General features: G+C 43.9%; 1 protein-coding gene across 1 annotated transcript in view; it reads left to right on the top strand.

The window, feature by feature from the left end:
- The first annotated feature begins 11,297 nt into the window (after nucleotides 1-11,297).
- abca1b (ATP-binding cassette, sub-family A (ABC1), member 1B) overlaps nucleotides 11,298-26,728 on the top strand; it is a 39,110-nt gene continuing 23,679 nt past the window's right edge. Inside the window, exons 1-8 of the mRNA XM_084469383.1 lie at nucleotides 11,298-11,314; nucleotides 11,693-11,800; nucleotides 13,025-13,118; nucleotides 15,677-15,818; nucleotides 16,152-16,270; nucleotides 20,402-20,523; nucleotides 21,418-21,621; nucleotides 24,930-25,019. Coding sequence (XP_084325509.1) covers nucleotides 11,303-11,314; nucleotides 11,693-11,800; nucleotides 13,025-13,118; nucleotides 15,677-15,818; nucleotides 16,152-16,270; nucleotides 20,402-20,523; nucleotides 21,418-21,621; nucleotides 24,930-25,019 — 891 coding nt within the window. The 5' untranslated portion in view covers nucleotides 11,298-11,302. The remainder of the gene's footprint in view (nucleotides 11,315-11,692; nucleotides 11,801-13,024; nucleotides 13,119-15,676; nucleotides 15,819-16,151; nucleotides 16,271-20,401; nucleotides 20,524-21,417; nucleotides 21,622-24,929; nucleotides 25,020-26,728) is intronic.

Here is a 26,728-nt window from a genome sequence, read left to right as displayed (position 1 = left end):
GATATAGACGCCCGACCTGCAACTGAAGGAAATTTAGACACATTAGATGGTACGCCGGGGAATTACCCTACCTTGGTGTGGTGACACTAAGAGCTCATGAGAACTAATTAACGCGCTGTGAATGCATCAAGGAAGACAACGAAGACCGGAATGGAACCATTGGAAGGAATCATTTCTCATGTCCAATATTAGTTGGGTGGTCAACGTCTACAATGTCTAGCCTAAATGGTTTTAAATGTTTTTTCACCCAATTATTATTTGAGAGAAGACTATATAGCCCTACCTTTTAATATATCCCACCTCCTAAAGATTTGGAGATAAGGCCAACTATAGTATGACGATAGGGTAGGGAGGACAAATACTTTTAGTATATGCTACATGTGAACCTCCTAAGATGGCGCAATTTGATTGGTTCGCTATCTCGGGATATTGCAATATCCCATGATTGAGATCTCAAACTCGCGATATTATTTGAGTGGCTAATAAAAACAAATAAATCCCGGCAAAAAGTGTCATCTTGTTTATTTTTGGAGTGTTCACTTGTAATATATACTAAAACTATATACAAAAGTTGTTTTACTGTCTATTTAACAATTATTCACCTCAGGCTCCCCACTATTCACGGAGCCTTTGGCGAATAATTGTTAAATAGAGTAAAACAACTTGACAATGACCTCATTTGAATACATGAATTTGATATTTGTAACCACCTGATTGTTATATACAAATAAAGACGCGATGTAACAGAGCTCTAGTCGGAGCTTACTCCATTTATTCAACTCACTAACTCGCGCATGCCTGACTCATATATCAAGAGTGCCAAAACCAATAGAACACGGCATGACGTAAACATGCATAACATAACATGCATTGTGCAGCAATATCAAACATAACATTTCCCCCCCCCTTTATGGAATTCAAGTGTGATACTCAGTCTCAAAGTCCTGCAGACGCCCAGGCCGGTTCTGTGTACGGACGGGGCGGGGCTCAGGTGGGGGCACTGGCCTCAGGGTCGGGCTCCGAGGCTCCTTGCTGGGCAGGAGGCAATGGCGCATCACTTTGCAGTGAATCCCAGGCCGCAGAAAGGTCAGACTGCCGGGCTGAAGAAGCTGTTGCAGGGGCTGTGCTCAGGCCAGGTGCATGAGGAGCTGAAACCTTACGCAGACGACTGCCATGCCGGCGGGTACCATCTACGAGCCTGAACGTGGCAGGGCCAAGCTGCTGGCTGACTTGCACTGGTTCCTTGCACTGGTCTTGAGCGGCAATGTAGTCTGGTCTGGCTCGCCGCCTCCGGTCAAACCGGTTCTTCATCTGGCCCTGACGTGTATTGACCCTTGCTTGGACCGGGTGCACTGGAGTGCGGACCAGACCAGGGCGAAGCCTATCCAGCGGCAACTGTAGCTCCCGCCCCCTGGTTTTGCCGCTGAGAAGGCAGGCAGTGCAGTCTCTGACCAGGGTCTCAATGACTCTGTCGATCCCTGGCCACCATACCAGGTCCCGGCATCGTTGTTTGAGCCTGACTATGCCCAAGTGGTCCTCATAGCAAGGAGACGTGCCCGAAGGACACTTGGGACCACAGTGCAGAGCCCTCTCGCAACACAGGGGTCATTCCAGCAGGCAAGTTGTTTGCAGACCCTGAAGTAGGCCGAAAGATTGTCCGGCACGTTGTTAGGCCAGCCGTTCCAGATGTATCAGGCCACCAGGGAAAGAGTAGGGTCGGCGGCTGAGGCATCCTGCAGCTCACTCAGTGACACAGTTTCCTGCAGTGGCTTGTGGCGAAGCTGTATAATGTTATGCTCTACCTCGTCATGCACGGGGGCTGTAGACTCTGGTGTGGGTGCGATGATGGAGCGAGAGAGCAGCTCAGCCACTATGTTGTCCCTTCCTGGTGTGAACTGAGGATGAAAATTGTACTGTTGTAAGAGGTCGGCCCAGCGGTGTAATCTGAGTGGTTTGGTGCCTGATGTGGCCAAGAGGGTGGTGAGGGCTTGGTGATCAGTCCTTAGCGTGAATTCACGTCCATACAGGTACATGTGCCAGCGTTCACAGGCCCAGAGACAAGCCAGTGCCTCTCACTCCCCCACAGAATACCGTTGTTCCGTAGGGCTGAGTGCACGGGAAGCAAAAGCGTTTGTAGCGGAACACACATCTTGGGTAATGAATGCTGTTAAGTTGCGGCTATCAGGATGTAATGTCACTTGAAGGTATCCCTTGCGAAGATCCAGTTTAGAAAAAACTGTTGAGCCGTGAGCTCCTCTGTGGTAGGCAAGGGGTAGCGGTCTGGTATTATGGCCTTGTTTACCACTCTAAGGTCCACGCAGATGTGTAGGCCACCAGTCTATTTCTTCAACACCACCAAGTTGGATATCCACAGTGAAGCATTGACCCGTCTATGATGTCGTCAGGCCACTGTTGCTGCCACTGGGTGGCGACGGTGTGGATCTCTGAGCCTGTGGTGTCCAGCAGTGTAAATCCTAGGTTGTGAAAGAGGTCGAGACCAAGTAGATTGGCCCCATGGCGTGACACATGGAATGTGAAGGCTGGCAGAGCCTTTTCACCGTAGCTGGAGTGAACCTACAATGTCAATTTCAGCATTTCCATAGCCACGTAACGTTGTGGAAGGCGATCCCAGTGGTTTATGAGAGAAGAAGCGTTTCCATGTCACTAGGTTCAGCAATGACACAGTGGCACCCGTGTCAAGGAGTAGGGGTAGAGTGACGTCGTCAACTGTTAGTGAATAGGTTTTAAATTAAACTCATCCTGAGCGGACATTGTGGATGACCGTCGGCTGGACTACTGCATATTGCCGGTAGCCTTTGGTTGGAGCAGACCTACAAACTTTATGAAAGTGGTTTAGCTTCCCACAATTGGAGCAGGCTTTCCCGCGCGCTGGGTAGACTTGCGCTCTAGAATTATGAGTGGATGAGCCACAGTTTCCACATTGCTGCTGTGAGTGATCTTGGGGCTGTGAGGCTACTTGGACACTGTCTGGGAAGCTAATAGAACTGACCGGGCACGTTTCTGTCTGTTGTTGGGTGGAATCAGCTGGAGCGTCATTTTGGGCTGAAGACAGGCTTGCCGCGCATTCCAATGCCGACTCTACCTGTAGAGCTATCTTAATAGCCTGAGCTAGTATCAAGTCATAATTTTCTAGCAACAATTTGCCCCTCATTTTCTCACAGTTCCTGTGTAAGATGAGTTGATCCCATATATATATATAGGTTTCGAATGAAACAATCCAACGTATCCATGGCACGGCTGGTTCTCCGGGAAGAGCCAGGAAAGGAGAGGGTGGAGGTAGGCAACAGTCATCCTTGTCGCCAATGTTATATACAAATAAAGACGCGATGTAACAGAGCTCTAGTAGGAGCTTACTCCATTTATTCAACTCACTAACTCGCGCATGCGTGACTCATATATCAAGAGTGCCAAAACCAATAGAACACGGCATGACATAAACATGCATAACATAACATGCATTGTCGCAGCAATATCAAACATAACACTGATGTCCTCAGTTAGTCTTTGTTTTGCCTTGCTGCATAAGCATGTGCATGTGCGCATGCATGCTTGCGTGTGGGCTCAAGGACTGTGGCTGGGGATCGATCTCCTCCACTGCGTTCCGATACCCATACTACCATACTATTTAGTATGTCAGAAAAAGATTATCTGCTAAACTTATCTCGCCCCTATCTTTGATGTTAATAATAAATAATAAATTGATAATATTATTAGATGTATTACGGTAAATGGTTGATAATTGTGATTATATCAGTGCTAGGTCAGGAGCCTCCAGGCCCCTTCTAAAGAAGGATGAAGTGTATTGATTGCACCAAAAACAAACAAAGATGGCGCCCCCAGTTCACTCACAGCCAGACTGACAAAGAAGTCACTATTGATCTGCTGTAGACTCTGGCGCAGCCACGATGCCATGGACCCTGTAACATGAGACGTCATTAAACTTGAGACAGGATCTGTTTACAGTCAGTCAGCCTGATTCCAAGCTTTTTCACCATTATTATGTGAATAAAACTTCCTTGCTTAGTTTTTCTAGAGTTATTGGTCAAGACGTCACAGGCTTGAACTTATTTTATTGAACTTCCGATCACATGATATAGACCCTCCTATTGGTGAGAATCCTGTGAGGTGGTTTACAGTAAGGTAGGTTACTGCATCGACTACAGACAATGGGGATCAAACCAAGAGCCTTTCATTTGGGGATCCAACACCCTAACCACTAGACTAGAGCCTGCCTCCTAAATGGTCTCTCCTAGAAAAGCCATAGGCCTGATGGGCCTTAGATTTAGTCTTGGGAGTTGAGCCCATGGCCTCATACAGGCAGAGCAGTCTAAGTATCATCATAACAATCCAAGATGGCTGCATGTTAGGTTGCATGTGTGTGTGTCTCTGTGTTCATTTTTATTTGCGTTATTTTGTTCTGCATCAAATTCTACTACTCCTTTTTTGCATCAAGTATTACTGAGCACACTGGATTAAAGGAAATCATATTCAATTGAATATGGACTACTTGGACTTTGAAAAGCTAAATCTCCAGGCCTCAGGCAGCCCTGCTAACATCTCCAGGTAGCAGCCCGTCTAATATCTCCAGGCCTCTGGCAGCAGCAGACCTGCCAACACCTCCAGGTAGCAGCCCTGCTAACATCTCCAGCTAGCATCCCTGCTAACATCTCCAGCTAGCAGCCATGCTAACATATCCAGCTAGCATCCCTGCTAACATCTCCAGCTAGCAGCCCTGCTAACATCTCCAGCTAGCATCCCTGCTAACATCTCCAGCTAGCAGCCCTGCTAACATCTCCAGGCTACAGGCCTCTGGTAGCAGCAGCCCTGCTAACATCTCCAGGCTACAGGCCTCTGGTAGCAGCAGCCCTGCTAACATCTCCAGGCCTTGAGGGCAGCAGCAGCCCTGCTCCAGGCCCCGGAGCAGCACTGCTACTATCTGCAACCCATCTCAAGTACTGTGACATAAATTAACTATGGCAAGTAAAATGTTTGCCCTCCTGGCCCTGTTCTTTATACCTGTGTGTGAACCTGAAAGAAATGGGAAAAGTTGGGAGAGTGTGTCTTTGCATACAGTGTACTTGCTGGATAAATCAAAGGTGACCAGTGCACAGGAGCTGACAAGCCCAGGGGTGCTTGATATCCTGTGTTTGCCCTATCCTTTAAAAAGCAAACTTTAAGCATCTCTTAAGCCTCCTTCTGTTAAATTACTATTTCATCCCACCAGAAAACTCTTGGTCTGTTTTCTTGAACAGATCTGATTTTACAAAAAACACAAAAGATTGTCATTACAGACACACAGGTGTATCATCACACTTTTGTTACTATTATCTGGGAATGTGCAGCCTAATCCAGGGCCTGCCACTACCACAATTTGTTTACAGACCCCTGCTGATGTTTTAAATATAACTGGTATTGGTTTTATCCATATGAATGTGAGAAGCTTTTTGCCAAAAATGGACATGGTTAAAATGTTGGCAAATTCAACAAATGCTGACATTATGGTTGTATCAGAGACATGGCTGAGTAGATATATTCCAGACAGTCATGTTCATTTGGATGGGTATAACATCTTTCCTACAGATCGCCGTGCTAAAGGTGGAGTGGTAATCTAAACAAAAAATACATTTCAAAATACATACATTTTTTTGATGTTAACAGTTCTTATATCAAAGTCAGTTCCTAAACAATATGAATTATTTGAATTTACTAAAGGTTGTGTTATGACAATAGTGGGATGTTCTAGACCTCTGTCTGCATCAAAAGATATCTTATCCTCATTATCTGAGTCTTTGGCTAATGTTAAATACAATGAGCTGTTTTTTATAGGAGATCTGAACTGGGACTGGTTTTCTCCAGCCTCTGATCCTTTAAAATGCTTTTGTGGTGCTGCACACTTGACACAAATTCTAGAATTACCGACATGGCCTAATCCTAAACACCCTGAAAAGTCCTCACTTATGTCCTGTTTTTAACAAACTGTCACCTCAAAAACAAAGCCACTGCTGTATTTGCAAATGACATCAGTGACCACTGTGTAATTGCTGCAGTAAGAGACATAAAGCTTCCAAAATTAAAACCACATATCATAACCAAAATAAATGTTTCATGTTTTTGTGAGCAAGCCTTTTTACATGAATATCAACCCTGATATGGCCTTGTCTTACTTTAAATCACTTTTCTTAGATATTATAAATAAGCACGCTCCTCTTAGAAAATACAAGGTTAAAGGCTGTGTCAATCCATGGTTCACTGATCACCTTTCTGATAAACTTAATGAGCGAAATCTAGCTTGGGCCACTTGGGTAAATCTAGGTTCGGTATCTGAGGAATAAATGTATTTCCTTGATACGTAAACCAAAATCAGACTATTATATTAAAGAAATGTCTGACATGAAAAATACATCTAAATTCTGGAAGGTTTTTAAGTCAATGTCTTCAGGCACAAGTGACAGTAGTGTGTTACCAAAGGAAATACAACTGGAAAATGGAATCATTACAGACAAAACAAAGATGCTATCTATTCTAAATCAGCATTTTATCGCCTCAGGTATGCTGTTTGAAAGGGAAATGCCACTTAAAATGTCTCAAAACTCTTCCCAGGATGTTCTAAAAACACTAAGAAATCAGATGGCCCTGATGGATTGGATCCACATTTGTTACAGATTGCTGCTGAGATTATTGCTGAACCATTAGCCCACATTTTTAACCTGCAAATCGTAAAATTCAGAAATCTGGAAGACAGCCTATTGTTCCATTGCCATAGGCGTATATTGCAAGTGCAAGTTTTCCTGCCTTTCCTTTCCTCACTGGGTTTTTACAAAATAATGGATCTTCAGTGAGTGAAAGATTAGTCGGCCGTAACGATGGCTTTTATGTAGTTTTACATTTTGGATACTAAGGCTATAACAAGGTGTAATTCTCTAATAGATTTTATTTGAGATGTACATGATTCCTAAAAAAAACATCCCAAAACACCTGTAATGTTTTGATTATGCAGAAAGTTATGAACAATACAGTTGAATAATTAATAGTAATTCAAAAATAATTATAATTTCCTATACATAGTAAAGAAATTTCCACCATGAATTAATTTATAAAAGGCACAAATTGTTGAATAAAAATTCACCAGAATGCAGGAAATTAAGTGTTTGACGCTGAAAATTCTCTGATTGTTGATCCAGCAAACCCTAACAATTATAGGCCTATATCCAAACTCTCAGTTCTGGGCAAGATTTCAGAAGGGCTTATAAGTAATCAGTTAAAGGATTTTCTATCGAAAAATGGAATTCTTAATGATCTACAATCCTGGTTTAGAAAGAAACAGTATTGTGACGATGTTATGAATGTTACAAATACAAAATTCAATTTTTATGCAGATAGCTGTGCTTAATCGGCTTTTAATGTTGTTCAGCAAAACCTACATGAATTAAGACTGGTACTAAATATTGACTAAACCAAAATGATCTGCTTTTCAAGAAGTAAGAAAACATCTGATATTAGTGACAACCAGATTGTTACTCTAAATAACAAGGTGATTGAGAGAGTCACAACCTACAAATACCCGGGCTTTTTCCTAGAAGAATTTATTCAAATTCATCTTCTCTGAAAGAGCTAGATTCTGTGTACCATGCAGCATACGATTTATCTCTGACAATGGCTTCACCATTGCAAGTTGTGTGAGAAAGTTGGTCTGTCTTCCTTATAAGGCAATTTTGCACAAACTGCCCACTTATTTGTGTTCTCTACTGGCTCCTAGAATAATATATATATATAATATATATTATATATATATCACTCGGTCTAGCAGTTTTATTATGTTTAACGTTCCTCTGACCCGCACTACGTTTGGTGAAAATGCCTTTAAATCTTTTGCATCCTCATCATGGTGTAAGCTACATGATCACCTTAAACTGGAATCCCAAATCACCATGAACAATTACAAAAGCAGGATTAAAGGTGCCATGACATGCCACCAGGTGTGGTGTGATTAGCCATTACAATCCGTTTTGGAATCACAGCCCCTTAAGACATCCCAGGTGGGCGTGTCCACCTAGATGTGTGACGGATAGATGAGCAACGTTTGCTACAGTCCACTGGGTAGGCTGATAGACTGATCTGTCCAGCACACATCTCGGTGGACACGCCCACTTCCTGCCCTTTATGATGTCATAAGGGGCAGATTTCCAAAACGGCTTGTAACAGCTAATCACACCACACCTGGCGGCATGTCATGGCACCTCTAAGGACTATTTAACCACAAGCTGTACATATCCGGTTACTTTACACTGACTTACTAACAATGGAATTCATGCTTTATTGTGATTTGTCTTATTGTGTTTTGTGTCTTGTATTTTATGTTAAATGTGAAATTAGTTTTTTAAATGTGAAATGTGAAACTTTTGTGTTTTCATGCTGCCTTTTTGGCCAGGACTCCCTTGAGAGAGAGATTGAAAACCATTTAGATTGAAAATCGAAATGGTTTTCAATAGTAGGGCATTAGTAGGGCATTTGATAAAATGCGTTACCTGGAGCGTTCTGACCCCTTGGCCTGTGTTGTGACTTTATGAATGGGTGGGCGTGGCCTCCGTAATGCGCTCTGATTAGTTGAGCATGGTGCTGAGCTCCCGCCTTTTGGATACCCGTATGTGTGCTCGGTGCTGGTCCCTTGTGGCTATGTGTAGGTATTACAACTTGGTTTCCAGCTTGATCCTGGCCTCTCGTGGCTATGTGAAGGCATTACGCTTGTTTTCGTGGCCTTGGTCCCTGGACTTCTCAGACACCTGGCCTGCTGATGTCACAAGAAGGTGTATGAATGGCTCTACACATGAACGGATGCCTCCCTAGTCGCCAAGGACATATCTGGCCTGATGCATGCTAGAATATGCTACAATGCTAAAACACGCTACAGCATATGATATAGGTTCATGCCACCCTCCTTGGACTTAAAGGCCAGAACCTTGGAAGAAGAAGGTTCCTTCTTAAATGTAAATTATGAATCACCTTGACGTGTGTAATATAGACATTATTTTTTTTAATGTTTTTTTTTTTTGTGCCACAAGTTCTACATGCAGAGCAGCCATGATGTCTGATCCGGCCTCAAGCGGCCATGGAAATCAACCGCATTATGCTATGCTGATCAGAGTGAGGGAGTTGAGGGGGGAGACAGAGAGATTCAACAATCGTCATGCAAGTCCTCAGTGAGGGTTTTGTATTACAACGCTCGTGTCTACACAGTCATGGATGCTGTTATTGCTAAGCTTTGTAAATAAATGCATCCCTCATCCTCCTTGTCCTGCTTTCCTCCTCCTTCTCCACTTCTCCCTCCATGACCTATTCCTGCTTGTTCATCATCTCCAAGATTGTTGTTTTTTTGTGCCTAGTAGGCAGGGAGACGACAGACTCACGGGTGACTCGCGGTCAGATGACATAATTCACCCTTCACCTACTTAGCAGACCGGTGGAAGCGGACTCCCTGTTGTCGAGAGAGAGAGAGAGAGAGAGAGAGAGTGATAGAGTGAGACAGATGTAATGGATGTCCTTAACGACCATGAATTTTGATAAATATTATATAACACACACAGGTCCACATACGACGAATACAACAGATGATTTCAGTGTTTCTATTGTGTCTGTCTTTAATGAGGTAGCACAAGCAGCTAATTGTTATGAACAAACTGAATTGCCACAGACCATGAGAGTAAAAATATTAGATTTCCCCCGATCCAAATAACTGTTTATTTCATTATGTCCTTCTATTGTCCAGTCCTCTGCTGGAAATACGTATGAACTATGTTCCAAATGGACAATTTCAGTTTATGGACATGCTAGTTAAGAACAAACTTTCTCTTTTTTATTCCACAGTACATACTAGGCCTACTTCAATAATTTATTCCAAAGTTTCAGCAGCATGGGCTGTGGTAGTAGGGATTTGTCTTAAGGGTAGTAGCGACTCTTCTATCCTTAAGCGAACCAAATGTGTCGATCTATTTTAACCTATATTCATATTCCTATAGAATGTCAACAATGTCCAAAGCGCAAACTTGTGCAACATCTTCCCGCTAACGAGGGGACCTTCAGGACGCAGGACTGTGATGGTTCAAGGTCTCGAGAGGACTGATAATTGCAGATACTCTGCGGGCATCCAATGGGACAAAGTGACGGTGCACCCGCTCCAGTCCAGATGTTGTAGTGGATCTCTTGTTTGGATGCTCCACCAGGGGGTCTAAGAACACCGGCCTGCACTCGAATTCAGCGACCGACAGTAACCCCGGCTTCTCAGGGCGGATGTAGGTAAAAATCTTAACCAATATAAAAACCCTGGTCGTAGGAACAGATGCCTCCCCGCCGTAGCGAGAGCTTGTTCTCCACTGCTGGATGATAACCACTGGCCAACACTGAGGATTTAACCACGCAGGGATTGAGGAAGATCCACCGACAAAACAAAAGGTATACCTGTTTTTTTTTAAGTTAAGTTGTAGCCTACAATGTTTTTTTTTTTTCGTAGTCGTATCATCTAATCCTCCATCCTACCTCCGTAGAAATATGCGCAGCAGTAACCCAGACTAAAATGGCCTAATTGTATTATTCGGAATGCATGTTGTTGAAAACATGTGAACACCACTTCTCATGTGTGAGGCATCGGGGATATAGTCGTGTCTTTTCATTCATTATCAAACGCGTCACTATAAATTAAGTTGGGTTGAACGAAATGCGAACTATGATTAAATCTATTATCCATAAGTCCAATGACGTTTTAAATGATTCGCGTAAAACCAACCAAACCAAAATAAGTCTCTTGCTGTGACTGTTTATATGGGTTGTCACACAAACATTTTCCATACTAAACCCCTGGGAACAACACTTTAATTTCGGGCTGGTGTTTCCTTACGGATTCCTACGTTTCAATAGGCGTGCGTAAAATAGTGAAGTATTTAAGGCACATGTGTTTTATTATAGGCCACTGGGGTGCGCGCATGTGTGTGTTTTCATGAGATTTAAAGTAGAATCATCACATCCGTAATACTTGTATAACTCAATTAAAATGCAGAGACAACTGTTTTTCATCAGCATTTGAACGGCAATCCCCAAGCCATGGCGCAATAGCTATAAAAGAGGGTAACCAGATGTGTCCGTTGTTTAATTTACTTTTCCATAAGGATAAACCAACTTGCTGCCACCACACATCTTTAGTAAGTAGCCTAGTCTAGACTGTCTACATCCCTGCAACTTAATCCCTACTACGGTGTGTCGTGTCTTTGATTCCGTGATCAAAGATACACGCATGAGAAGGCAAGTATGCAATCATTACTCATCTAAATAGGTAGAATGGGTGTTGTGGGGGCGTTTTTAGGGAAACAATGGACCCCCCACTCTACTTTCCTATTACCCCTTTTCACACCGGTTCACGACTTATAAACGACACCCCTCAAATGCACCTCTGCATCTGTAGACAGCAGACCTAAGTGTCGCTCTTGTGGGCCTTTGTCTGGAAGCTTCTGCAACACCTCTAACACACGCACACAACGTCTCTTTGGAGACTGGGAGCACTATCGTGCTCGTGAAGGCATATGGTGTTGTTACCTCTGACCTTTGACCGCAGTACCTTTGAGCTGTACTCGGTGGCACTCAACCTATTACCGCGGCTCGCGTCGTGTCTTCCTGTCATTTCCAGCTGAGAACCGCCGCCGAGTGGAAGTCTGTCCGAGGGGCAGAAATGTCCGTCCTTACTCAGCTGGGCTTGCTTCTCTGGAAGAACTTCACCTACAGAAGAAGACAAACGGTGAGTGTATAAAATATTCACAAATGTGTCGTTATTTATCTACTTTTTATTTTCTCTGTTCAGTAGACAATATTGTTGTTGGTGTTTTACTTTGCTCACAGACTGGTTGACATATCCAACAACAAGACTTCTGAAGTGGTTGTGTTTAAACTCTTTAAATACTGTTAACTATTAGTTTACCATTATTTAATTGATCACGTAGAGCCCATTAGTTGTTGTATCACGTATCTATATCCATAAACTGCAATCGATAATATTTTTTCAGCATCCCTGTATGGTTAAACATGATGAATGCTTATGAAATAATGGGGATTTGTTTAATGGGGACGTGCAGTCATGTTGGGTGGGGTGGGTTTCTTTGAATATCCAGGCTGTTGATGGAAACGTTTTATTAGTCCACTGCATGTGTAGAGGAACACCAAAATAATATATTGCATGCATAAATACAAATATGTGACTTAATTTAGACTCCTTAAGTGTCAACGTCCACATTAATAGGTTGTTTTAAATTAATTTGATTTATTTACTCCACATATTTACATGTGTAGTGTATACCTGAGTATACCTTTAGTGCCACATGAGTTTTTATAAACCAATCACTGAAGGTCAAAGGTTACAGCCACAATGTTGCCTGCAGATTGTCTTCTGAGATAGAGAGAGAGGTGCTTCATGAATGCTTGATCAGCAATGTGGCTGAGGGTCTGAGGTGGGGGAGGGTGGGGTATGGATCCTTAAGCAGCCATGTTGCAGTGGTTATTGTAAGTTCTGGGCTGTTAGCATCAATTCCCACCACAGCCATACATTATGAATGAAGACTCGCTAATAAAAGGGTGAGCGTTCCAAGGGTGGGGGGGGGGGGGAGGGTGGTGAGGAGAGGGCTTTTTAAAAGCTCTATTATTCGAAGAAGGATCTTTTTGGTTTTCACTCAAATGCAAATTCCTACTAAATAATACACCAATGCCAAACTTGATTTGGACAGCACACGCAACACAACACCATATTTGTATCATCAATTTTTTTACCATTTTAATGATGTAAAGCAAAGGAATGTTCAACATGTGCTACAATACCCTTTCCCCCAGGATTGATGACGTACATTGATGAACATACCTAGCAGGAAATGAATACACAGGGGATGCTTTGCTAAGCGCATCTAAGCCTATTGGTGTGTTTCTAAAGCAGTGTGCATCCTTTTGAACCGTCCCCTTCCTCCTTGTCTTCCAGCTCCAGCTGCTGATAGAAGTGATTTGGCCGCTGCTCGTCTTCTTCATTTTAATCGCCGTCAGAATTAACTACCCTCCGTACGAGCAGAACGAATGTGAGTCCATACACAGGCTGAGATTGTTGTCAGCCATTACATGGATCTTTCTCTCTCACACATCTCCTTTCCGACCATACACATACAAACGCACTATTAGCATACACTCTCCGTTAGGACACTTATGCTTACTTATGCATTACAATGAAAGATGTCTATTGTGATGCTTCAGCGGTCTCCCATTGACTTTCAAATGAAGCAGATGTTTTAGGTGTGAGGTGAACGGCACCGTCATGTTTTCGCCAGTGTTGTGGCATTCACCATTACTTCTGTTGTCTTTCACCATTACTTCTGTTGTCTTTCACCATTACTTCTGTTGTCTTTCACCATTACTTCTGATGTCTTTCACCATTACATCTAACCTCTTTTACCATTACTCCTGACCCCTTTCACATTACATGTGACCACATTCACCAAAACAGCCTACCCTTTCAACCTTACTGCTGACCCCCACGGCACCATGGAAGGATTGATTTGTCTCTTTCCTGACGTTGAGCTAATCAATGGCCTGGAGAAAGTCCAGCAGTGCAAGATTATGTCGTTTTTTATCAGATGTTTGTTGTTGACTCTGTAATATTTATAACCCTTACACCGCTACACAAACGAGGACAGAGTTTGTGTAGAGTTGGTAGTGGCATACGAGAGCATGATCATAGTTTATGAGATAGGACTTTGTGATTGGACATGGTTGGATTTAATGCTGTGCCAAGTGATTCTAAGAACATATCAATTCTTACACCTGAGAAATATCAGTTGTGCCAGTTGTAGTTTTATTGGTAATTCTGCATTTTATCAGAGGCCTTTATGGCTCATTGCAATCTCATTATCAGGTATGTGTAAGTAGCATGTAGTCAAGGTCCAAGATCTCCCAGGCAGGGCTGTATTTACACGATTTCGGCAGCTTCACATTATATAAACTCGTATCGTCATCTAGAGTGAGAGAACCGCCCTTCTTTCCCTGGTCACTAACATGCTACAACCAAGCAGTGATGGCTGGGTTTGACTTTGAACTTTTCCTATTCATGTAAATTGACTCTGCTGTTGCTTTCCCCACACATTATCACTGGGACTAGGGGCTTACCTATAAAGTTGTTCATCTTAAACATTAAGATAACCTAGTCTTGTGTTTTCTGTTTTTGATCTTGGTTTTCTAGGTTGGTTTTCTAGGTCAAAAAAAAAAAAGCCCCATGCTCTGGGGTCATTTTTGGTTAATCGGGTCATGTTCTAAAAATGTCAAGTGAGCGACCATAATAAGCTATGAAATTAAGAGTTTATTTAAAAAAATTGTAATAGCTAGTGTGGTCAGGTTTTGGAAGTTTCCCTGTTTAGTCCAAAGTTGACTTGAGTAAGAGCTGTGGAAGTGTGTGAGAGGCCGTCGCTTTGACAGACAATACGTCTCCTCTGTGGTGATTCATAGAGCATGTGGGCCCAGGACATGTTGCAACGGGTCTCCTTATGAGACTGACACGCAGACCATACACACAGCAAGTTAACAAAGGTCTGATCCAGCCCACGCCACCAAAGGTAAAGGGCAGCGCGTGGGCGCCATCACAACAGAGTTTTCCAAAAGTTGTATTTTTCTGAATTCTCTGCATTCATCAATGGCACCCCACTCCCAACTTCAGCCCAAGTTAAGAAGAAAACGTGGTCAGAAACAATCCAGCCTAAAGCAGTTAATCCTAGTGTGTAACCCTGAGGACCCTATTATGTCATAAACAATCCCATCGATCAAACTTGAGCAGCTGTACGCCGTATGTGCCCTGTACGTATGTAGCACTATCTTATCACTTCCCTGCTCAGCAATGAGCTAGTTGGAAGTCCGGACAGTGCTGCTGATAGCCTCCCCAGAGGTGGGAGAGGAGATGTTTGTTGGGGCAAAGGTTCTCTACTAGTTGAGCAATCAATACCCCCCCCCCCCACCCCCACCCCCGACCCACATGCACGGGTGCACAAAAGGCAGAAGTGAAAACCCCTTACTACGATACAAGGGTACGAGACTCGAATGCATGCTAGGGTACCTATGCTATGGCCCATTTCCAGCCAGGTGGACCAGCAGCTCTGTGGTAACATGGAATTTTAACCAATGACAGGGTTTCAGGCAGGGCCATAGCTGCTACATGGAGTTACATTGCTCAATAAAAAGGGGATGTGACACTGTGTCCGCATTGGATTGGGGGGAAGGGGCGAGATCTTCAGTGCTGTTGTCGGCCATTCTCAGTAACACACTTTTCCGCTGCAACCGAGGTTATCGTGAATGTATGCACCTCGTTGATAAAGGTTTGCCAGCTAATGAGGAAGCCATTTTCTAATGAGGTTTAATAAAGCGACTCTGTTGTGATTGACTTTTATTGGTTAGGTTCGTTCAGTCAATTAACCTTATTATACACCTTGTTGATAACACAAACTAGAGACTAGAGTAAATGGTTATTTGTTGTTGGACCCTTTACGCAAAACTATAAAAAAATATAACAAACAAATTGACATTTTCACAATTCCAGAGGGGACACTGTGGGTTCTGGTCTTTTCCATGTTGGTTATTTTAATTGTTCTGTTTCCAGGTCACTTCCCGAACAAGGCCATGCCCTCGGCAGGGATCCTGCCATGGATGCAGGGAATTATTTGCAACGCCAACAACCCCTGCTTCCGCCACCCCACGCCTGGGGAGTCTCCAGGGGTGGTGGGAAACTTCAACGACTCCATGTAAGTCGGATCGGACTGGTTCGGGGCTTTGAGGGCATCAAAACGGTTGTAAAGATATCGAGGTTGTCCTCGATATTATTTTCATTCCATTTCATTGTATGGGTAAAAAAATGTATTTGGGTAAGAAGTTACATTTAGTGACAGGTTAGGGGTTAGTAGGTGGATTTCATTCATCAATAGATTAATGGGTCCACTTTATTAATGAAATTGAGAAATATTGTATAATCGGAAATCTGTGTTTCATGTTCATGCATATTTGACAGGGTATATTTAAGGCAGCAAGGCTTCTAGATGGCCACATTTTGACCTCATCTTTGGATGTTTTCTTGACAGAATTTCCAGGCTGTTCTCTGACTCCAAAAAGATTCTGCTGTACAGCCAGAATGACAAGAACCTGGATGGCTTCAAGGAGCTGGCCAAGGCACTACAGACTCTGCAGGCCACTACACCAGGTCCTAACAGTCCCTCCACCATTACTGTCTTGTCATCATTGCGTTTGTTGATTCATCTTCAGAATTAATTTTAATTTTGTTTTTGGACCATAAGCATACCAATGCAAACATGGTCTTTCAGAATATGCAAATATTTCCAATACTCTTGAGCTTACTTTGAAGAAGCTGGGAGAAGCTCATGTTGGCTTTTAGTTGTGTTTTTTCTGCTAGTCCCAACTTGTCTAACCTCCACCCTTTTTCCTTTCTCCCCTCCGTCTTCCCAGTAATGAAGCTAAATGGAGATATTCAGGGGGAGAGGAGAAGGGGGAGGGTGGGTGTGTTGAGGTGCAGCTTGTTAATTTTCAAACTATTTGATCCAATTTCTTTAATTATGTTTCACCTTTGAAATGCTTGGCAATACCGTTGCTTGCCGGTAGCGTCACCATGTTTTCTGATTGGAAGAGAAAAGGCTTGTCGGTACCAACAACTTGCAGCGCCCAACTTGCAGCGACCTGAAGCTATTCGCTCTTGACGTGGGAAGTTGGGTGAGACTTTCACCAATAGCTGGTGTGAGTTAGGATCCAGATTTGAAGATGGTGTTTGTCGGATAACAGTAGTTCTGGTTAAGGTTTTTATTGGTGTTTATTTCCACTCCTCTCTAGGAGAATCAGTGTGGTTTTATTACAGTGGAGCTTTGGTGTGGATATGTGTTGGTTATTGAACTTGTTTAAACCCTGAAGAGATAATTTAGTTATCAAGATGTTTAAGGTTCTCTGAGATTATATGACCTTAATGGACTGTTGGCCTTGACATGGTTGTGTTGTGAGAGAGCGGTGCTGACAGAGAGGCTTAGGGGTAAAGAGTGATTTGTAGTTTTTCCTTCCAATCATGTATTCATTACTCCTGGATGCAGTCCTCCATCGTGACAGTATCAGGTTGAATTCAAACCAATCCCAATTACTAATATTTTGAATTGTCCTGAAATGACTCATACACATACTCGTACACTGAAAGCCACGTCGATATTTAAAGAGGATATTGATGATGCAACCTACTGTCTTATTTAATCATCTACCGTTCAAGCCGGTCAATGAGACATATGAGTTCAGTTCAATGTTGCACTTTGACAATACACAATCCTCCGATGGCTAACCAGATATGACCGGCCCCATGACAATATCACATGCAAGCAGTTGATTTACTCAAAGTGATTAATTCAACTGCATTATTTGAAAACCCTAATTTCTCTCTGAGGTTTTTGTAAATTAAGCGTCATGGGCAAGTGGTAATGCAGTAATGAATGGACATTCTCCTGGCGTTGGTTCGATCCGTGTCCAGGCGTGTTTAGTTCGGTGAACCTTATGTCGTGATTGGTTTCTCCCAGCTTTACGAGTCCCAGCGCTTTCACACCTCTTGCTCCTGCCTAAAGAAGCAGCCCCGTCACGGGGAGAGGATGAGAGGGAACGGGGGGAAGGAGACAACGTGCAACACCAAAACCCACTGCAGAAAAGAAGTGTGCAGCTTTTTGCAGCGGTGTATTCCTGGAGCCTCCTGTCCAGTGTTGTTCTTCTCTCCTGCGGGGTGCGGGGGGCTTGGGCCCCCCCCGCTGGGTGTCACTGGGTTTGAGAACAACGCTGTAGCCGGTCCCCGCTGGGCGTCCCCGCATGGCTGCGCTGCAGCTGGACAAATTGTCTGCGCGTTCACGTGCGCGCGCAGAGCGGTCATGCCCTCATCATCGCCACCGCCGCGAGACGTTGAACACAGGGGTATCCGAAGATGAATCCAAGCAAAATAATTGGTTTTAAGCATGAATCAGTTTTTTTTTTTTTTCTGTCAAACATTTTATTAAGTTTTCAACTATTTATAAAAGGGAAAAAAAACACGTATTAATGCATATTTACAAATATGAAAATGAAAAATGATAATATTTAATTAATGAATTCCCTTAGTTTATTACTATTACGAATGGTCCAAAAAAATGGTACATTACAATAGAAGCACTTACAATACAGCCTGAATCCATGGAGTAAATGTCCTAACATTTGGAGGTTACGGAACTTTCTTACCCCTGAAGACAAGATCTTTAGTCGAGCGCTTGCCTCAGGCGAACTATCCTTACAAGCGTACAAGCGAGCCTGGCTTCTACTAGTTCCTTACACCTGGGGGGGGGGGGGGTAGAGACGACGGACGACGAGGTGTGTGTGTGTGTGTGTGTCTCAGAGCTGATTTGCTGCAGCATATTTGTTCGTCCCCTCAGCTGACCTTAATCCCCCGTCTCCCTGTCGGGGCTTTGGCGGCTGTAATGCTGCTGTTAGTGTGGATCAGGTCTGCTGACATGTGAGGTTTAGCGCAGCGCTATGGGGCCCTTCAGCCCACTGGGTAGGGGGTCCGCCATGGATGTAAATCACTGGCGGTTCCGAGCTGCTAATGACCTGTCACTACCGCTTGAGCAAGCCGTTTTAGCACAGTGGGGCGTTTGTTGCCAATTTAACTCAATTGCCCAAGAGCAGCCTGATGCTTGAAGGCTGTAGGCATCTTTTAAAGGAACAAGTTTTATTCCCTCCTCCTCCACCACATTCACTTAATTTGCTCTCTCTGTGTGTGTGTGTGTGTGTGTGTGTGTGTGTGTGTGTGTGTGTGTGTGTGTGTGTGTGTGTGTGTGTGTGTGTGTGTGTGTGTGTGTGTGTGTGTGTGTGTGTGTGTGTGTGTGTGTGTGTGTGTGCGCCCTTCTTTCCATTGTGAAGTTTCTCTCTTGCCCCCAGACACACAGAGACGCACACACACACACACTACCAACGAGCTGTGAGACTGATAGCATGCTGGTGATTTAGAGACCAAAGATGGTGTCTCTACCTGAGGTGCCCTTTGTCCACACACACACACACACACACACACACACACACACACACACACACACACACACACACACACACACACACACACACACACACACATCCCTTTTAGTTGGCTTAACGGTTCATACCTACGTACTTCCGTTATGTTTTCTCCGTGTCCAATGAAAGAATTTGACTGATTTACTCGGAAACTTGCTCCAGGCTCAATGGCTTCCTGTTTGAAAATGTTGGGTTGGGACACGTGGCAGAGTCCACCCAGATGTAGGATGGCGTGATCAGCCCACCAGTTGGTACAGTCCACTGCTGCTATATAAGATAGGGGCCCTTCCATGCTCAGAATGGAAGACAGGAGGACAGGGTGCCTTGGTCTGGTACGTCACCCAGGACCTCAAAGCAGAAGTGGTCCCCACACAGATGCCCTCGTAAAGAAGTTGCTCTCTTCTCCTTTTCCTACTTTTCCTTCGTTACCAGATGGTTTTTAACTGTGCCTACGGGGCAGCAGGTTGTTGCTTGTGTTTTTGTACGCGTGCTCTTCACCTGATTCCAGGGTGTAAAGAAGGCAATGATGTGCGTAAGTTTCTTTCTGAGTGGGCTGACGATTTGTTTAAAAGCACCTTCAACGTCAGTGATTACTAGTTTGTGGAAAAACTGAATTGTTTATACATATCTAGACTTTAAATGTATTTTTCCCCATTAAATGAATGTGACCGTACGATACAAATTGTGTGTGTTATATCACAATGCTGTACTATTCCTTCATTACGTTAAGAACATGAGACGGGGGAACTGTTACCATTGAAATCAATGTTCTATACCTTACCTACCTATCTGACCTACCTATCAGAATTGGATCAAATTTAGCCGGCAGAATTACCAGTTTTGAGTTGAGAGCATGGCCAGGTTGTGTTGGCAAGGTTGTCATTGGGGGGTCGATCCCTGTAGTCTTGCCCCTGTGCTGCATGCCAAAAAATGCAGTGTGCCCTCCCAGAGGAGAAAGCCTAGCGGGCACGGGGGATGTCGTATAACCCGGTTTCACGCGCACCTCGTGCACTTTGGGCCTACCCGAGCAGGAACACTGATCTGTGCTCACCAAACAAGTGAGCACTTGCGGCTCCTTTAGAAATGAGCCCCACACACTGTGGTTTGGATTTCCCAGAAAGCCAATACGGCGGGAACACAATGGGAATATAAGGAGTGCGTTGGGTTTCTCTCTGTGCTCGCCCTCCCCAGGTACATCTGTCCTTTAATCTCCACAGGTGAGAGTTGAGCTGAAGTGTTCTGTTCTTCTCCCCACCAGGCTTCAAGTTAAAGGACTTCCTGCGTGACAACAACACGCTATCCCCGTTCCTGGTCCAGAAACTGGCTCTGGGAGAGGAGGCCACTCAGGAGATCCTGGAAGCCCACGTCAACCTGGAGCGGGTAGGCAGGCAGTAGTGACTCACCCCCTCGTCCCTTTTACATTTACATTTAGGTTATTTAGCTTTTATCCAAAGCGACTTACAATAAGTACATTTAACAAACTAGGTTAACCCATTCCCTGTATACAACAAAGATAGCTAGGATGAGATGCTACATAACTAGGTACTATAGCTAAATATGACATACGTGTGTTTTAGAAGACACAGTACACCTTACTTCACAGAAAGGTGTTTGACCTTGATGACTGTGAGATCGGAAGACCGTGAGAGACGATATTATACAATACTACATTTTCTGTGATAGTATTGCCCAACCTTGACTTTTTCTGATATCGGTACAAGATACCACTTGAACTCATACGTTGACGTAACACCAAACCAATCATCGTAAATAATAGGAAGGAAGAAGGAATCACACAGACAGGTGCACAGTTGCTAACAAGTCTTCTTGAAAAACGGTGAAGGACACATGTTTCTACAGGTGGTCCTTGATTGTTACCCCACATTTAGACTAAATGTAGTTGGTTGGAGATATGTGGAAGTTATTTAGGTCGGAATATGACCAACAACTCTTTGCTGCGGAGACTCCCACACCCAGCCACCAGGATCGGAGGCCATTTGTTTATCTTACCATTTTACCTTCTTTTGATCTCTTCTCCCTTCTAGCCATCTATCCGTGACACCATCTTGTCATCTCCAATGCACTTTTTAACGATACCGTACCATAATGATTGCATAATGACATTCCCTTATCGACCCTCAGCCCAGAACTCACGTTTGAAGGAAACTCTTTAAGGACAACTTGGACCCATCCATCTAATACGTTCTCCCTTCCCTCCATCTTCCATTCTTCATCTTCCACCAAATTGTGTGGTGGTTCCTCCGCTCCCACCAGGTCCTGCTCAAGGGCTACGGGGTGCACCTGAGGAGCCTGTGTCGCAAGAACGGAGATGAGTACGACCTGGCGGACTTTGTGAACATCTCAAACTCCCGGTTGGCTGCGATGATCCAGGAGATGATCTGCAGGACCCCCGACAAGTGGTTGGACGTGATCGAGGAGCGCTTCCTGAGCAGCCTGGACCTCCTGAAGCTCATCCACGTAAGTTCTGTGTTCGTGGTCAGAATTAAGAAGTTGCGAGCATGTGGATTAATAAGACTGGCCACACAAACAACTAGGGACGTTGATACCAAAGTCGTTGCAGTGACTGGAGGTTTGTTAAGAGGTTGGAGCTTGCAGACCCGAGGGCCTCCCTGTTGTAGAAGCTAAAAACGTTTGACCCTGTAGTGACCATACACACGTGACGTGACGGTCTGCTCTGTAGGGGACCTTGTTTCACTACAAGGTGTGACTCATTTAGAAGGAGATGTATATGCTCGTCCCGTGTTGCATATCACATCCCGGCATCGATACTATGGGATCGAAAGGTTGACCGTTGGGCTAAATCAACACATTGGGAGCAATATGCAGTTGCGGACTCTGCTCTTGATACACGATGAGTCTGTTAGTTGTTGCAAGCTACCTGGACTGGAAAGTGTCGCAACGGCAAAAAAGTATCTGGACCATTTTTGTATAAGGATCTGGAGGAGCTGTGTATGACTACCTAACTCCTTCTTTTATTGAATGCAATTGATTCTGCATAATTGACAGATTGAACTGGCTAATCCTAGTCTATTTGGATCATTAGGAGTTAGGTACAGCCCTAGTTACAATGGGACCTATGGGGCCTCTTACCCGGCTCTGTACGTCATAGTTTTTGTTATTGTTATAGTATTTGAAAGAAGTGCCTCTTAGTGGCCTAATCTGTTTTTAATTCATTTGGGACGAAGTTTGATCCCTTGTTGGCTTTTTATCTGATCTGGGACCTTAAATCGATAAACTTCTTTGTTATCTTACTCTTATCTTGGGCTCTGGCTTCTTGACTATCTAAGGGGTTACTATTGATCATGAACATTGTTTTATTCATGTAGCGTAACCCAGGTTTTTTTTTTATGCATTGTGATTATGATACCTGAAAAATGATTACCGGTGAAGCAATGCTGTGTGTGTGTGTGTGTGTGTGTGTGTGTGTGTGTGTGTGTGTGTGTGTGTGTGTGTGTGTGTGTGTGTGTGTGTGTGTGTGTGTGTGTGTGTGTGTGTGTGTGTGTGTGTGTGTGTGTGTGTGTGTGGGAGGTATCGGGGGTGGGTGGGGGCGTGCTGCAACATGCAGCCTAGTCAGAGCTTCCTGTTCCCAGCTTCAGTAGCCCAGGGGCATGTTTGAACGCTGCTGCACGTCCCCGTCCCAACCAGGGAGGCCCTGCCCTTTGTCTCCATGCTGCAGAGAAATTATAGTGTTTTTCTCTCCACTCACAGAACCCTGGCACCTCCTTATTTGTCTCTCTCTCTGTCTCCGCGCCCCTCCCTCCCCCTGCTGGAGCGAATTACAGCCGTCCGTAAAGCAAACCGGTCGAGACACTTTCCACCGTTAAAACTTAAGCCGGTATACTACAAGGATATAAAATATATGTTGGGAGATTAATGGTTTCTAAGGCCTCCTTCCATTTGGTCCTTGGTAAGCCTTTGTGTGGCTTCCAGCTCAGCACAGCGTGTTTCTAGGGCAATGTGATCTATCTCAGCATGTTCCATTCATGGTGATTCCAGATCCAGTTCCATTTTGCATCACTTTTACTGCTTTATGGTAACGTGTCAAGGTCCTGATGTTGCTGGGTACGGACCCTGAGCACGGTTATCATTATTATGGCCCCTACTAAATGTAAATGGTATCAAAGTTTAAATCGACATAAGAGTGATTGATAGAGATTAAAGGTGACAAGCCATTTTGGAAATCAGCCCCTTAAGACATCCCAGGTGTGCGTGTCCACCTAGATGTGTGACGGATAGATGAGCAACGTTTGCTACAGTCCACTGGGTAGGCTGCTAGACTCTAGACTATCCAGCACACATCTAGGTGGACACACCCACTTCCTGCCCTTTATAATGTCATAAGGGGCAGATTTACAAAACGGCTTGTAACGGCTGATCACACCACACCTGGTGGCATGTCATGGCACCTTTTTAAAAGATAATTCTCAAGGTGACAGCTATGGAAGTAAATCTGTCTCATCGGATTTTGAAAATAAAAAGACATTGAATTTTTAGCTCTGAATATTTATGCATTGAAATAACGTATCTGATTTTCTTTCTTCTGAATTTAACTTAATATTCAAAGTTTAAAAATCCAATAGTCTAAATTCAGATTCATAATGCTATGTATTAATTTCAACTTAAATATTTTCAACGTCCCCAAATTCACCATGCCAAATTCAGCTGCAAAATTCAGCTGCAAAATTCAAGGTATGAAATTCAGCGTTAACATCGGGGGACCCAAGGAAGAGCAATCGATCCCAGATGCTAGATCGCGGTCAAGCAAGGAGAGCGAGCGGGAATAATAAGAGCGTCACTCGTTGATACCTGACTCTGATGCGGGAAGGCGTGCAGAGTAGGTTTTAGCCACGTCAACGAAAACGGCTGATGATGGGTCTTTCTTTCTTGATACAAACGTTAATTCTAAACAGCATTTTACCTATAATAGGAAATGCTCAAAGGTAAATCAACCTGAATGTAGCTTTTTATGGGGAAAGAAGCAACGATGGTGGACCATATCGGGCGGGGGGAGTATTTATGTTTTTGTTATAATGCACACCGGTTTTTTTAACCCTTTTACTTTACTGCAGTTTGTGAAATAAACGATGAACTAATGCCTGTATGTGAAGTTCAAACTCGTGCATGTTGTAGAAAATGTGCAACAGCGCCCCCTGGGGTCACACTTTTCGGTGGGTCGCAGAATTCGGTGTAACACCCGCTCGCTCTCCTTGCTTGATCGCGGGGATCGATTGCTCTTCCTTGGGTCTCCCGATGTTAACGCTGAATTTCGTACCTTGAATTTTGCGGCTGAATTTGGCATGTTGAGTTTGGGGACGTTGAAAATATTTAAGTCGAAATTAATACATAGCATTATGAATCTGAATTTAGACTATTGAATTTTTAAACTTTGAATATTTAGTTAAATTCAGAAGAAAAAAAAACTGATACGATATTTCAATGCATAGATATTCAGTGCTTAAAATTCAATGGCTTTTTATTTTCAAAATCCGATGAGACAGATTTACTTCCATAGACAGCAGCGTTGCACATGTCCTTTTGTGTTTCCACAAGGAATTTCTAAATCCAATATTCCATGAAATATATACATGAAACACGGACGTGGAATAATGTTTTCACACCCCATGGGATAGTAACGTGGGTTTCCTTTAGATTTGGAGATCATCAAGTTTGTGGAGCTTGCAAAATACATGTTTTTGAACCACAACGTGTGCTATCCCCCTAAAACATTTTCTTTCCCTTTTTTCCTTTTCTTTGGTTGCTTACAGCGGGATGTTAAATCTGACCCCATGGCCGTCCGACAGGTTGTCACGGCGACCAACAACCTCCTGGAAAGCATGGGATCCCTAGCAGTCGAGGTAAGCACATCTACTATCAGCCCCTGTGTTTTTAACAGGAAGTCGAAGAACATAAAAACGGTCTTCCGTTTGACAGCGAGTCGTTGTTTTCGTTATTGTCTGGTCGTTCACTGTCAGTAATTCCAATTCCCTGGCTTAATGACTTAAACAAATGGGATGCTCATAGTATCTCCTAGTATTATAAAGACATTCAGGTGTCAAAGCAGCAACAGCACTGAGAACGAATCCCAGAAGAGGAACAGATAGGATTGTTTTGAACATGGCCACATGCTAGCAGTTTCTAGTTTTTTGAGGTGGTTTCCGTTCTAGAACCATTTCCTTTTCTCGACCTAGCAACAAGCGGGCAGATAGCCCTCACTGACGCCTGTTCCAATGGTCGTTCTCCCCTTGTGATGGCAAAAAAACTCCAGATGGAGGGTGCCCTCTGACCTCTTTCATGTCTTGGTCATCACTTCTGTATGAGAGTTGAGTATAGAGAAACCAAAACACCACTTGATGATTTTCATTCGATGACTCCCTGTTTATGTTGAACACATGCTATCGGTGTAATCCTGCTGACACCCTTCTGAAACCGAAGAGGGCATGGTCAGGGGCTTTCTGTTCTCCCTCAATCCAACGAGTTCTGGCCTCTGGAAGCCGGTAGGTCAGAGGCTTACCCCTGGCATTCAAACTCACCGTTCTCTAGGAACTCGGTCTGAATTTACAGCAGCTTCTTAGAAGCCCACCACCGCGTCAGTGGTTGGCTGTTCGCTAGCCAACAGCAGCCAACGAATCGCCGGGAGAGGCAGGGCGCCTGCTGATTGGTGGAGGTTAGTGATGTACAACGCGTGAGACACGGTTGGGTGAGGACGGAAAAGGCCCGTTCTGTCTGCCTGGCACGGCATGTAAAGACATGGAGTCTCTCAAGTGTCCTCGTTGAGGACCCCTTCTTTATTTACTGGAAGAGATGTACCGCTGGGCACAGCTGAACAAAGAGCACAGGCTTTCTAAACAAGCTAGCCAGCCGTTTACGATGAGCCAGAGCAGCACTGGTGCTAACCCCGTTGGCTAGCTCCAGGAGGCAGATGAACAATAAACATGTAGCTTTCAGCTTGTCTGTTAGGATGGTGGCTGTCCTGGAAACATTACAATCGTTCCTCATTTTGGGATCATGAGTGGAGGGACACAAAATCTAGCCTAGAACTTTCTAGTTCTAAATTAACCAGAACTGTAAGGGTCGCTGTTTGTAAAATCTGCTTGTTCATGTTTCACATTTAATTTCACCCGTTTCATTTTAAACCATGGTGCGATGGCCGCAACTGTCCTTTGAACACTACATCTCAAATCTCTGGAATGTCACGCTTTTAATTCCTTAAATTCCTTTTCTTTTAAAAGTGTACAGTGTAGCATGAAAAAATCATGTCTTCACCTGCCTAATGCACTACAAACACACAACACACCCAGCCTTATGAAGCTGTGCCCTATGATAGCGTGCGCGGCTAAATGTCATCAGATGTGTCTGGACGGAGGCACGGGATCTGCTTGACTGCCATATGTTACATCAGACACTTTGAGGAAGTAGAGATACGCAGGCATATTTTCCTCAAAGAGGGAATTCATTTTCCCAAACAAAAGGGTCCATATATTTGTATCATCAATGCCCACTGCTACTTATCAATTTTTTGTTTCAGTAACTTTATCCTAATGTGAACTGTTCTTGAACCTATGTG

Source organism: Micromesistius poutassou, assembly GCF_964030765.1.
Source record: "Micromesistius poutassou genome assembly, chromosome: 6".
NCBI lineage: Eukaryota > Metazoa > Chordata > Actinopteri > Gadiformes > Gadidae > Micromesistius > Micromesistius poutassou.
This window is presented reverse-complemented; position numbering and strand designations above follow the sequence as displayed.